The 13,460-nt window shown below is 52.1% G+C and overlaps 5 protein-coding genes across 5 annotated transcripts; 1 reads left to right on the forward strand and 4 right to left on the reverse strand.

The window, feature by feature from the left end:
* Positions 1–495: 495 nt before the first annotated feature.
* Positions 496–1,335, reverse strand: J4E90_010304 (uncharacterized protein; the record flags this gene model as incomplete). Its single annotated transcript, XM_051439817.1, has 1 exon — positions 496–1,335. One exon carries the CDS (start codon positions 1,333–1,335, stop codon positions 496–498), a length of 840 nt encoding a protein of 279 aa, XP_051286244.1.
* Positions 1,336–1,796: 461 nt separating this feature from the next.
* On the reverse strand, positions 1,797–2,363 carry J4E90_010305 (uncharacterized protein; the record flags this gene model as incomplete). The annotated part of the gene is made up of 2 exons (XM_051439818.1): positions 1,797–2,023; positions 2,096–2,363. The coding sequence occupies 2 exons, from the start codon at positions 2,361–2,363 to the stop codon at positions 1,797–1,799; spliced, it is 495 nt and encodes a 164-aa protein (XP_051286245.1).
* Positions 2,364–3,997: 1,634 nt separating this feature from the next.
* On the forward strand, positions 3,998–5,439 carry J4E90_010306 (uncharacterized protein; the record flags this gene model as incomplete). Its single annotated transcript, XM_051439819.1, has 2 exons — positions 3,998–4,001; positions 4,049–5,439. The coding sequence occupies 2 exons, from the start codon at positions 3,998–4,000 to the stop codon at positions 5,437–5,439; spliced, it is 1,395 nt and encodes a 464-aa protein (XP_051286246.1).
* Positions 5,440–5,729: 290 nt separating this feature from the next.
* On the reverse strand, positions 5,730–6,816 carry J4E90_010307 (uncharacterized protein; the record flags this gene model as incomplete). Its single annotated transcript, XM_051439820.1, has 2 exons — positions 5,730–6,454; positions 6,525–6,816. The coding sequence occupies 2 exons, from the start codon at positions 6,814–6,816 to the stop codon at positions 5,730–5,732; spliced, it is 1,017 nt and encodes a 338-aa protein (XP_051286247.1).
* A 445-nt stretch (positions 6,817–7,261) lies between these two features.
* Positions 7,262–8,855, reverse strand: J4E90_010308 (uncharacterized protein; the record flags this gene model as incomplete). Its single annotated transcript, XM_051439821.1, has 2 exons — positions 7,262–8,595; positions 8,657–8,855. The coding sequence occupies 2 exons, from the start codon at positions 8,853–8,855 to the stop codon at positions 7,262–7,264; spliced, it is 1,533 nt and encodes a 510-aa protein (XP_051286248.1).
* Positions 8,856–13,460: the final 4,605 nt, after the last annotated feature.

The raw sequence follows: 13,460 nt of genomic DNA on the forward strand, positions 1-13,460 counted from the left end.
TGAAGTAGTGGGATGTGTCGGGGGTCACTGTGATAGTGGAAACCTCTGAGATCTCGAAGATGCGCAACCGAGATGGTGGTACAGTAGGCCTGATGCGGTCGCTCGACTTGGCTGGAAGTTCAAGCGGCTTTTGCTGTGCGGAAGAACCAGTGACCCAGAGTCGGTGGAGGGAGAAACGGACGCAGGGAAAGCTGGGATCTGACAGTGCGCAGCGAATCAAGCGGGGAGCTAACTTATTCCCTTTCACCTTCATTTTTGAGATCTCAGCGCATTTCGAGAGATGCTTCTGTTACAGTAAGATGATGCGGTAGAGGGAGAAGAGATGGCCCGTATATGTTAGTTGCTAATGTGTAAGACCAAGAGTCACTGTCGACTGAGCTCGTGGCTAGTTACAGCATTTTCATTTTCTACGAACATCTTGTGACTTCATCGAGTATTTCCAGAGTTACCCAGTTATCATGAGAGTGCCAGCGTCGACCTGTCGCGGCTCGCGCCCTACTTCTTCTGAAGCTCTGCTTCGAGCTTTGCGTTGCGCTCTCGAAGGTCTTTGACGGTCTCGCGGAGATCTTCTGCAGCCACCATCTGTATACCGACGGTGTCTTTGAGGGCGTCGATGGTACCTTTAAGCGCGTCGATCTCGGGCTTCTTGTCGTTGGTGTCCGCCTTCTTGACAGCGAGCAGGCCTGCGTCTTTCGCTTCAGCGTTTGGCTCGGCGGACTTGCTGAGGAAGTTGGCTTCCTTGGTCCCTGTCTTTTGGAGCGCCGCAAGACTCCAGGTCTTCTCTTCGAAGGCACGTTCCGGAATCGCGTGATCATGATTGAGTTTGCTGAGGTTGAACTCGTAGTCCTTCTGCGCGGCTTCAAACTCCAGTGCGTGTTTCTTCTTGATCTCGGCGATTTCGGTCTCATGGCCCTTCCTCATTTGTTGGAGCAGCCAATCGCCGTGGTTTTCCTCTTGCCTGACCAAGATCTCGTAGTGCTTGATCGTGTTCTCGAGCTTGGACTTCGATTCGTTCTCCAGGTGAGCAATCTTGGCCTCGTAGTTCTCGGCGAGGTCGTGGAGCTTGGTCTCGGATTTCTTCTTTATCTCGCCAGTATCACCCATGATGAAGTCCCTCACGCGTTCGATCTCGATCTCTTGGAGTTTCTCCTTTTCGCTGAGCTTGGCCTCGTAGTCCTTGATAGTGTTCTCTAAGTTGGCCTGGGACACTTTGCTCATGTCGGCGAGCTTGGCTTCGTAGTCGGCCTTCTGCGCCTCGAGCTTGTCGGCGGACTCCGACTCGATAGGGCGCGGTTTGTGAAACGGGTTACTAGACACGTTCGGCGCGGGATCCATGGATTTGTGATGTTTTTTAAGTACCACACCTAGTTGCATAGTCAGCAAGGGTAGTGTAGATGGTAAGGAAAGGGCGCGCAATTACTAGGTGGTGGAATGGACTGCCTTGTAGAGACTGGGAAACCATCAGAGATGACTACATTTCCACGACGTTTATAGATTGGTCCAGACATTCCAGCTGCGGGGTGAGTGAGAGACGGTAGAGTGAGAAAGGGTTGAGCAAGAAGCGGTTGAGAAAAAGGAGGGTAAGCAAGCGATCTTGGCTGACTACGAGTGGTTTGTTGCCTGGAGAATGCCTTTTCCAGAACGATAGTGAAGGGTTCGGACATAGAGAACACGTGACTCTAGAAAGAGAGCAAGGTTACCCAGGTAACTAGTCTTGAGACCAAGTTATTTCCATTGTTGCACGATTCATGCCTCTGTTCCTTACTCTATCCCTCCCTTGCCTTCTCTGTACCCATCTACTCGACATAGAACACCTCCTCCGTCTGTCCCCACCACCCCGGCCCCGTCGCGCTACCTTTCGCACCCTTCACAGGGCTCTCTTGCATCTTATCCGTCATCTTCCACCATTTCTGCACGACCTTGTTCTCCGCCATGCGCGCCATGTCTTCGTCGAAATTCTCGCCGACGTATTTGAAGGATGCGAAGAGCATGGGGCGGGGGAAGAGGTTCATGTATATCGAGTCTGATAGAACACGTTAGTAAATATTGCTCGATCTGATTGATAGGTAGCTCAGATGAGTAATGAGCAACGTACAGTCCTTGATATTCGAGTCCTTAATCTGCTCCAGCACCTCCGGCCAGACTTCCGCATGGCATTTCTTGTATTCTTGCACACATTCCGGTTTTAGCCAAAGCCATTGGCCTATTCTGCGGGGACCTTGGTTTTTCTTGTCGAGCGCGTCTGGGTCTTCTCCGTTCTTGATCGCCATTTCACGGGCTACTTTGCGGCGAGTTTGTTCTTCGTTTGCGAGACCGCCCGATAGAGCGAGAACGGGGTCAGTGATAGCTTGCCACATTGGCATTGTGGAAGTTGAGTTAGGACGTCTGCTTGTTGGTGTGACGGGAAGGTGGTTGGAGTATTTGGTGGTTTGGGTGGTGGTGGTGTTGTAGCGGGGAAATTCGTAGAGCTATAGCTTTGGAGGGGTAATTGTCCGTCTTAGCTATCTTCTCCTATTGACGGGCCGTCGCGTTTATTTATGTGAGCGCGTTTTGGTCGGAACATCATGTGCCGAGGGGCAAAGCTTGGTGGAGCTTGTACGGCCCGGCGTGTGTGGCAGTGAACATGTCAGTGTGGGGTGCAAAGCTGTGCGCCTAATCAGTTATGACGATGTTTTCAAGATGGATTGTGAGATTATGCCATACTTTTGCGGCTCAGGGCTTGGTCGTGAGGCAGAATTGTGGGCAAGGCTGGATGCCTGGATGATATGTGGAGATGGTAGATCATGGGATGGAAGCTTGGGTGGAGCTTTGATAATTGGGTTGTGGCAGTGACGATGCCGCGTGGGGCAGGTACGCTAGAACTTCAATTGCTTGAGCATGCGTGTCCAGAGAGCTGCACCAACATCCAGAAAACATCATATTCGACATTCGCAGCGAGATCAATGCATCAAGGTACTAGTTTCACGATGAATGATCTAGCAAGAATGCGACAGCGAATGCCAGACGATGCAGCGGTTACCGAGCCACTTTGAGAGGTGAGTGGGACCTGTCACGACGTTATGTGTACTTCTATTGAGGCCTACAGTACGACTTATCTTAGTATTTGGTAAGCTGTAAAGATGATGTATTCCTCCAGCAGGTATTGGAGGTTGAGGTCCACACGAGCTGGACTGTCTCTGAATGTCGCTGTTCGCACTTGCCGTTTTGGCACTCACTTTCCTCCTTTACCGACGTCATTCCGATATACTGGTGTCTAAAGTCACCCGTCTCTTCTTCCAATGCTTCGAGTCCTGGCGTCTTTCAGTTACCATGTCGAAAAACATCTACAGGCAACAGGCAACGTCGGTGTCCCATCGGCGGTGTCATCACAGTCTTTCGCAAGACGAAAGCGGCGAAGATGCGGCGGGAACATTTGACCAAAATCATTGGTAAGCTCTGAGGTGTTCGGTTCGTTTCAAGGCTTCTTTGAGGCTTGCCGTTAGCCGTTGTCATCCCCATGCACGGCATCGCCAGTGGCGATCTTTCACCTTGATGTCGACGTCTACGCCTCACTCCATCCTCAACCGCGCATTGCAAACGCAAAAGATGAGCTGTTCTGGGATGCTGAAATCGTAAGTGAAGGAGAACGAGCGTTAGTCAGCCCCTCGCTTGGCGCACTGTGGGAGTTAATATCCGCCTTTACCTGCGTTTGTTTCTCCTCCTACGCCGGTCTCACACACTCACATTCTGACGCGCGAGCCCTCCAGTCCTGCGGCTTCAAATCGATCAGACCCTGCTCTCCCCTCAGTAGAGCCGCTTTCTATCCATGTCTCTGCCATACGTCTCCGATCCGCAGGAACATCTTCCGGACCGGCGACCGCACACCACCGTTGAGTCACTACTTGCTCACCTGCCTCCCCGTCTTCCGTGTTCCGACGCCCCAACTATGTCTGGATGGACCGAACCACGCTCCATTGGACAGTCAGAAGCTCGTCGTAGCATGTTAGATGGCCAGACGATGCGTATGTAAGCCGTCCCTTCAAGCCGCTCCCACTGACCATGTATTTAGCCGTCCCACTTCACAAGATGGAGATGGGATCCCTCGAGTTCACTATTGGAACACACAAGGAAGCGAACAAAGTACTTCGCAACACCCTTGCCATGCAAGAGCAGTCGACACAGGACCTCCGCGACACCATTACTGTCCAGAAGGAAGCGAGACGTGACTCCCGTAATACCGTCAAGGATCTTCGTGATGTCATCAAGGACCTTCGAGAGCGCAACAGCGACCTCTCTGCAGCATATAACGACCTCTCTTTCAAGAACGCGGCCCACGTCGACCAACGAGACGAGCTTCACTCGACCAAGCTTGAGCTGGCCAAGCTGAAGAATGAGCATCTTGAGCTTCGCCTCGCCTTCAAAAGCAAAGAGAAGATCATCGATGAACTTTACACCAAGATCGAGGAAGGGGATCGGCTTCTCGCCCAGTCGCAGTCACAGGTACAGCAACGAGATCATGATATCTCTCGCTTGCGTCTCGATGTACATGAACGAGACAAGGATGTTGAGAAGGCGTACAAGGAACTTACCGAGCGAAGGCAGAGTGAAAAAGCCTACAAGAAGAAAGACGAGGCCAAGCGAGCGGAGTTGCGGGAGCTGAAGGATGAGCTAGAAGATCTGCGCGGGCACCATACGGACCTCCAAAGCCGCAACATCGACATCACCATCGAACTTGGTCATCAGCGTTCCGCCAAAGATGAGCTCACTGTCGAACTCAAGGCCAAGGATGCAGTGTTGCAGACACTGAAGGGTGAGCACGAGGAGCTTCGGACTACACACAACACCAAGACCGTCGAGCATAACGCTGCTATGAACGATCTCTCAGCATCGTACGAGGTCAAGAAAGCAGAGCTGCAAGAGTTGAAGGACGAGCTGCAAGAGCTTCGCGACTACTACAAGGGCCACGAAGAGCTCATGGAAGGACTGACAACTAAGACCAAGGAGCAGGACAAGACTATCGTTGAGTTGAACGCTCAATTCAAGGAGGTGGACGATGCTATCGCTATGTCACAGCAGCAAGTGCAAGTACAAGTCGACGCTAACACCGAGCTGGCGAAGCAACTTACCGAGGCCAAGAAGAGTGATGGTGTAGACGCTGATAGTATCGAGGTCAATCGGGAATTCCTGCGCCAGCTGGAGGATAAGGATACCGAGATCGAGGAGCTGCAAGAGCAAGTTCTCGGTAGCGTGTCCGACAAGACGGCGCGTAAGCTTGCCAACAAGCTGATGGTCAAACACAAGAAGCGTGGCGAGACTCTCAAGGAGGTGAAGCGGCAGGTAAAGGCAAAGGATGACCACATTAAGGGCTTGGAGGGACAGGTCTCTAATTTGGAGAATTTGGTTCACAGCTTGGACAGTAAGATTCACCACTTGGAGGCTGATCACTGGACCCATGATTGATGTTGCGTCTGAAGATACTCGAAAGAGTATAGGCGGATTGAGACAAGGCGATTCGAGAAACAAAAAAACTGTAAAATAACTGGTATCAAAATGAGCTATAGAGCCGCCGACACATCCATGTGTCCTCCACTGAACAAACCAAATGAACCCAATATATTCGGAACCCTTCTCAGACCCTGTCTGCTGTGACATCCATATAATGTGAATGCCGCAAACATCTAATCTCCAACTCTTTCCATACTAGTACACTGACGTCGGCTCGACACCACGCCCTCACTACCCTCGCACCCCTACAAGGGCTGGTAGTCCGTGCTAGTGTCTCCAACCCAACCATACCACAGCGCAACCACCGTATTCGCCGCGACCCAGACACCCGCGTATCCAACAGCACCGACAACATCGGTACCAATGAGCGTCATACACCGTTGAACGGTACCCGCGAACAAGAACGCATTCAGAATAACCGTCTGCTGAATAAGCGTCCTTGTCCTCTTGCTGTAGTTGAAGAAGTTGTGCTCGATCGTCTTAGGAAGGGTCGCAGTGCTCGGATCGAAGACTTCAACCGGTGTTTGAGTTCCCGAGCGCTGCGCCGCAAAGCTCGGATTAAGCAAGAACGCCTTCGCCGCCCAACCCACCACAATAGTCTTCGCCAGAATCGACACCGGAGACTCATTGTGCGCCGCCTCCAGCGTAGGAATATCAAAGTACTGGACCAAGAACGTGTTCAAGAAACCGCTTGTCTGGCCCGCCCACAGCACGACAATGTACACGGCGATGGCGAGCATAGACGACGAGACCTGGACTTGGATGCTGTTGAGCAGGAAGCGGTTGCGCAGGGGCTCGTTGTTGCGGTGGACGATGGAGCGGGGGCGGAGCAGGTATGTGGGTATGGCGAAGGAGAGGACTTCGATGGTTATGTTGGCGGCTGCGGTGAGGGCGCTGATCTCGTAGTAGGTGGTTAGGAGGTACGTGAAGGGCGCGTAGGTTAGGACGGTTAGGGCGGAGACGTCGAAGACTATACAAGCTGTTAGCAATGCATTCCCATCATCTCTCAATATTGTGTTTGTGATTTCGGCGCGTCTTACAGTCATAGTTGAAATACCACGTCATCCACACAGTAACCCAGCGCATCGCGACACGCGCCGCCGGCGAGTAAAACGACGTGACATCGTCCTCCTGTGGCACTTTGCTCACAGCACCCAGTTCCGGGCGCAAGAAATTCGCCGTAAACTCCCACAACAGCATGTTGATGCCCATGTTCAAGCTGATGAGAATGGGCACGCGCAGCGCCGTGGGCAGACGCGAGCGCGCGGGTGCGCGTTTAGGTGCTGGGACGACATCGGGCGCGGTGCGCTCGATGAGTGCCGGTGGTGCCATCTGTTCGCGTTGAGGTTGTGGTTGTGAATAGAGAGAGGGTGGTGATGGGAGTGACGGAGAGGGTAAAAAAGAAAGTTTGAGGTTGTGCGCGCAGGGCTGGGATGGGGTGGGCGCGCTGGCCGTGGGGATGAGGGATGGAGCTTGTGTTGGAGCTAGTGCTGAGATCTTTGTTTTGGACCTGCGTCATTGCGCGACGGGCAAAATAGTGAACGCCGTCCGTGCGCGAGGCAATCTCGACATATTAAATGATATTTGTACTGCGAAGAGGTGAATCAATTACTCGATGACTACACATCTAGCAATGGAGTATCATGCGAAGATCCACGGCTCATGGTACTCAGCGTCGCAATCGAAATACAACGCGACACCATGGTTAGCTGTGGACTGGGTGAATAGAACCATGGAAGGCATTCATTAGGATATCCGCGATCCTCCACTGCGTCATCTAAACAAGATACCTAAAATCACCCATCTGCTTCCTCCCCTCCTCAACACTAACCCCCTCCACAGCAGCCGTCTGCTCCGCAACATCCCCATGCACAACCCACGCATCCGTCCCATCATCCAACCTCTTATTCAACCTCACTAGAATAACCCTGAAAACAAAGCATCCCGCAATCGTAACCCCGAACATCGCCGTAACAACCCCATAGCTGTTCCTGTACCCATTGTCCGACATATTCCACACATAACTCCCAGCGATGTTGCCGAGCTGCGAGAACGCGTTGATCATGGCGATGGCGACGGCGCGCTTGGCGGGTGGACGCGGGAACGAGGAGGAGATCCAGGAGTAGAAGACGATGAAGCCGGCGTAGGAGGAGGCTTGCAGGAAGAGGGCGACGTAGCGGCCTGCGGTGTTCGATGTGGCCATCGAGATGACGAACCCGACGATTCCCAGCATGATCGGGCACACGATGTGCCAGAAACGTTCTTGCTGCCGGTCCGCGTGCCACGCGTTGATGAGCGAGACTACGCAAGCAAAGGCCCACGGCGGCGCGGACATGAGCAGCGTGGTGATGTATCCGAAACCCAGGGTGCGTGTAAGCGTAGGGAAGAAAGCGTTGAAGCTCAGTCCGACCACATACGCCGTGAACGTGAGCATCATAACATAGATCTTGAGGTCCTTGACCGCCATGAAGAAACCTGCGAACGCAGATTGCTCAGCCGAATCTTCATCTGCCTCGCCTACATCTTCGGTCATGCGTAGGACGGCGACGGCGCGCTCTTCTTCGGTGAAACCCTTTGAGTTGTGCGGGAGATCGGGGAGGATGAAGATCGCGGAGATGGCGATGAGCATCGTCGCTGCGCCTTCAATCCAGTACAGCCACCTCCAGGCGCGGTGGCCGAGCGTTCCTTCCATGTTTCCTAGCACCGCGGCACCAACAAGGGAGGAAAAGGCGTTTGAGATTAGGTTTCCGCAGAAGAGGATCGCGTTTCGCAGCGTGAGTTCACGGCGCGTGTACCATTTCGACAGGATGAGCAGTGCACCAGGTAGGAAGGCGGCTTCGACGAAACCAATGAAAAAACGGATTGCGACCATGCCGGCGAAGTTTGTCACGTTTCCGGATAGAGTAGAGATCATGCCCCAGATGAGCATTACGACGGCGATGTAGAGCGACGGACGCGGGATCTTGTTGATGATCATGTTGGACGGAACCTGCATTAGGATGTATCCCACGTAAAGGATAGACAGACATGTGCTGTACTGTGTCGGGGAGAGGTTGAGGTCTTCTTCCAGACCGCCCAGACGGGCAGCGGCGATGTTGTTACGGTCGAGATCTGGAAACATTCGTTAGTGATGGTCCTTTCCGTCGTACGTGGTGATGAAGTCAGAACTCACAGTTCATAATATAAATCAACACAAAAAGCGAACATCTCGCATCCAACTTCCTCTTCAACTTCTTCTCCACCTCCGCTCTCCTCTCCGGACTCATATTCGCCGCAAGCCCACCCACCTTCGCTGCGTGATGGTGTTCGGAAATCTGCGCGGCATCGTGGGCGGAGATCTTGTCGTCCGCTGGGTACTGTGTCGACACCATCTTTACCAGAGGTCTTTCCAAACGGTCCCAATTCCCGAGCAGCGTTCCTTGTCGCGACGTTCAAGAAACCGGAGTTGAACAGACGTTCTATGAGAGAAGTCTGGGGTCCCCTCTTAATATACACAAACAAGTCGGCTCCTCCGACTTTGCGCATACTCCAGACTTTTGTGGTAACCTTACCCCACTATACGGAGCTTGGCCTGCCTAGCATGCAGGTAGTTCGCCGTCAACCAAATACCGTTGCATCCTCCGCCCGCCGTCACCCCAATGCGCGCATGCATACAGAGCTAATGCCCCAGTCATCCTTCAGAGTTTTCTGGTGGTAGCTCGTGTAGTCTGATTTGATTAGTCTGCGCGCACGACTCATGCAGCGATGGAGGCGAGGGAAACCAGCGGCGGTTTGTGCCTGCGAAAGAAGTCTTTCCCCGCACTAGCTCGTACTCCGTCCCTGGTCGTCTGGAGTCGTTGCCGTGCATCCAATCCCATCAGCCACCCGTACCGATGTTGTTAATTGATTAGTAGGCCGAGCACTTGGCCCGCCATCTTGAAGTCGACCAAGAACTCCAAGCACCCAAGGTTGCGCGGGAGGCGGGCTTGATCGCGACTGCATGCTGTGCCGGTACTGATGCTCGGCTTCTGGCTGGGGCTTGTTCAGAAGCCGATCGCGACGTCGCGTAACTATGTGACTATGTAATGGATTTGGATGGGCACGGGCAGGCAGGATCCGACAGCCGGCCGCGTTAATGCATGCCGAGGCGAAGCGAAGGGAAGGCGCATGCGTCACTCCGACGAGGGAAGGGAAGGAACGGCTTGCGGGCACGAGACGGCGTTTAGGTTGGGGATTTGAGCCGCATGCAAAGCGCAGAATTGACGTCGCAAGCTGCAGTCACAGGTCGCATGGCACCAGTACTCTTCTCGTGCACTCCCTGTCCAATCTTCTGCGATACCGCTTACCACGGCGTATATCGCCACATTCCCTACACACCCACAGCGATATCCCCCCCAGACCACCCACACCAGCACCATCCACCGACAAATTGCGGAGACTGGAGACTCCGCTTGCTCCAAGCGGAGAAAAACGCACATCCTCATGTGACGCTGAGCCGCACGTTCACCGCCTTGATCCAACCATCGGGAACTTGCACCTGGAGTTAGCACCGGTTCGCTGCAATTGTACCGTGTACGTAAATCGCCGACGAGCAGCTCCGCGGTAGAACTTCGGATCGGAGGCGGTTTCTGTGGGTCGGTTTTTGAGGGAGTTTTGCGGGTGTGGGTGCGGGTGAGAACGAGGATGGGTGGGTGGGTGATTAGTGATCGTGCTGCCATCGCATTATGACCTGTGAGTTTTTGAATCGCGTGGGTTTTTGGTATCGGCACAGGATCATAAGGTAATGGTAGAACAACCTCTGGACTTCGTTTCTTGTGGAATGTCGAGCGGGAAAGAGCAGGAACATGGCGAGACTTATTTGTGCTTTTTGGAGAACGGCCATTTGATTGTCGCCTGCGGTTTTCTCGCATCTTCACATCTCTGTGGATTGGTGGTGTTTGAAGTGCTCAGAACGATCGACGCAGGTCATAGTTTGGTCTTAAGCTGTTTTTGAAGGACGCAGCGCAGACAGAACTCAGCCATGCGCACCTCTCCCATTCATTTTGAGAAATTGGAAGTCCCTGAGTGGAGTATGAAGCAAGAATGCGGCGGCCAGAAGAAGAGCTTTTATACTCGCCAGGGAGGCGATGCTGCCATCTTGTTGGGATGATAGAGTTTTGCATTGCAAAAGAGTCCTGGTTTGTCGCATGAGAACGCTCTGACCAGAGAAGAGGCAGAACATGGCGAGTTGAGTACTCTGTTTCGAAGAATACAGCAGCACATAGCGCTGGAAACCGATTTCTTTTGGTCCTACCTATACAAACACATGGGCATATGGTCTCGCTCTTTTCGGATCCAGGTTCGACGCGTCGGCGACCACCCGCGATACCGAAGCATACTTTCCGAAGCTGACGAACGCCATGCATACTTTCAAAGCCACTTTTGGAGGACGTGACCAGACGCAGACATCTTTTGCTTCGTTGTATATTTTGGAAATTGAGAACCGGAGGGTGTGACAGGAATGAGAAGGTTGTCGGTCGGAAGAACGCATTTTATACGCAGCTGAGGGGTGCGGCAGTTCAGGTCACACCGTATCTATGTGGAATTTTGTGACAGATGGTGAAGTAACGAGGCAACCAGAAAAGAGAAGCATGACGTCGTCTTCCTGCCGTTTTGGAGACGAATGCACATGCCAAATATCTTTCCTGCTTGGCTCTCTCGAACATCGGGTCGCTCTGCTTTCTTTTCGAATTACTGGGAGAAGTTGGTCCGAAACATGTGTATGAAGCCCGTGCCTTTGATCAGACGCGACCCGAACACAGACATAGGTAGGTGGTCTGCTCATTTGGATGTGTAGCAATTTGGATTGTGGGATATGGAAGACAAGGTTCTCAAGCAGAAATACTGCTTTGATGTCCAGTCAAGGACCTAGTCCAGAGTGCTTTCCATCGCGGGGTTTCTGAGCACGTTGGATCTCATTATTGCACAGTGAATGCCAGAAACAATCCGACAGACGGAGACATGACCCATTTGGTCAGCTTTTTCGGTCGTACCACATAATTTGCTGACTTCAATCATGTTTCGACGACACACTCGCAAAGCTGCCAGTCATTCTGTTAACGTCGCTTCGTTTTGGAAACCGAGAGGCAGACGCAGGACATTCTTGAATCCCATTGCACTTTTGGAAAGGAGGAAAGAATGTATGTGGAAGGAGTGAAGCTCTGAGAGGGCGAGAAGCTCTTTCTGTAGTCGTTGCAGAGCGAAGACTAGACTGTCTGAGGCTTCGACCTTGCGTCAACAAGGAATCAGACGAGTGGCGGCGGATTTCCATGATCTCGGGAGTATCATGTTTTACTCTTTCGAAATGCTCATGGCCGAAGAAGCGGCTGATTTTCGAAGCATGGATGCTTCGTACTGCTTGTTTGGAAGATGCCGGCAGACGCAGGACATACAGGCCGTCTAGAGCCGTTTTGGAGATAATAATCAGGAGTGTTTGTGGAGAAAAAGAGAAGCTTTGCAAAAGCAGAGATGCTTTTATATCCCCTCTGCGAAGCTACAACTAGAACGGTTTGAGTACTCAGTCATAAACAATCCAACGCCGCCAAGGCCTTCAGCTTGGTGGCCACACGATCCCATGACCGAAGACTGCATCGCGTCTGTTCCAGTCTCTCGGAGAACTCAAACGGAATCCATTGCAACGTCTTGGAGCATGAAGGCGTCCTCCAGCCCTTTTGAAAAGTACTGAACAGGCACGCGACATACTGATGCTTCGTGCTGTTTTAGAGATAATAGTGAAAAGTATTTGGAAAAGAAGAGGAGCTTTGCAAGAGCGAGGAATTACTTGCACAGCCAGTACGACTAGAGTCTTTCGCGTAGCCTCTCAGCGACGCCGCAAGTGTTCGGAAAAGTGCCAGCAAGTCCTCATGTGAGCAGGGCATTATCTTCGTTGTCTCTCCCGCAGTCTCATGCGACACGGTCGATGTGCTTTACAACATCATAATGCTACGGACCATTCTTGAAAGACGCCGGCAAGAGGCAGGTCATGTGACGAAGTTTTTTTTTTATTTTCGTAAAAACAGCGAGGAATTGATGAGAGAGTGTGAAGCTTCGTCGGGCCAGAGAAGCTTATATAATATCTTCACAATCGGGGCTTGATAGCACATCATGCCGAAAATGAAGTTTCTGAAGTCTGAGCAGCCGGCCAGAAAGCCAAATTTTGCGCTTTGTTCCTGTTTTTCTGGTGGCTTTTGACTTTCTCGCTCGATGGACTTATAGAAGAGCTGTAGAACCCTTCCAAAACATGGTCACATCTTCGAATGCTTTTTGATCTCCACGTAGCCAGACGCACACATCAAAGAGAAGATGGCCCGTTTTGGTATTTATCAAGATAGGAATGTTGTAAGAAGCCAGGTGCCAAAACCCCGGAAGACTGCATAGGTACCCAAGATATGGACTGCTTCTTCGACAAGCTCAACCAGACACACACGTATGCTCTTGCGGTTGTTTTCATGAAGCCGGTTAACGAGAAGAAAGCAGAAAGAGACAATCCGGAAGGCATGACTTCAACAGCATGGCAATGATTTAGGCGCTTTTCCGATCTCAGCGCGCCCATATACGTAGAACTTGGTGAACTTGGTTTTGGTATTTTGATGGGTTGGTGATGTTGTAAGAAGCCAGAAGCCAAAGCCCAGGAACAGAAACTTTATACGCATTCCACACGTCGACTGGCCTTTTTGACTCAAGCTCAGCCGGTCTCACATGAGGAGGTTGTTTCTCGCCTTTGGTCGTGCAGAAAGCTGAGAGGCAAGTGAAAAGATGAATATTCTCAGAGATGACGTCGTCCGCAACATCGCAAAGCTGACTCCTGTTTTCAGTCTTTCGATCTCTACGCGCCCACGGGTATGGCTGTGCTTCGCAGACTTTTCGGTATTTTGATGAAATGAGAATGTTGTAGGAGGTGATGTGTTGCGGCACGCAACGCAAAAAGCATGAACCATTTCTTCTTTGTCTTTGCTACC

The sequence above is a fragment of the Alternaria incomplexa genome (assembly GCF_024043165.1).
Source record: "Alternaria incomplexa strain BMP 0042 chromosome Unknown scaffold_21, whole genome shotgun sequence".
NCBI classification, from domain to species: domain Eukaryota; kingdom Fungi; phylum Ascomycota; class Dothideomycetes; order Pleosporales; family Pleosporaceae; genus Alternaria; species Alternaria incomplexa.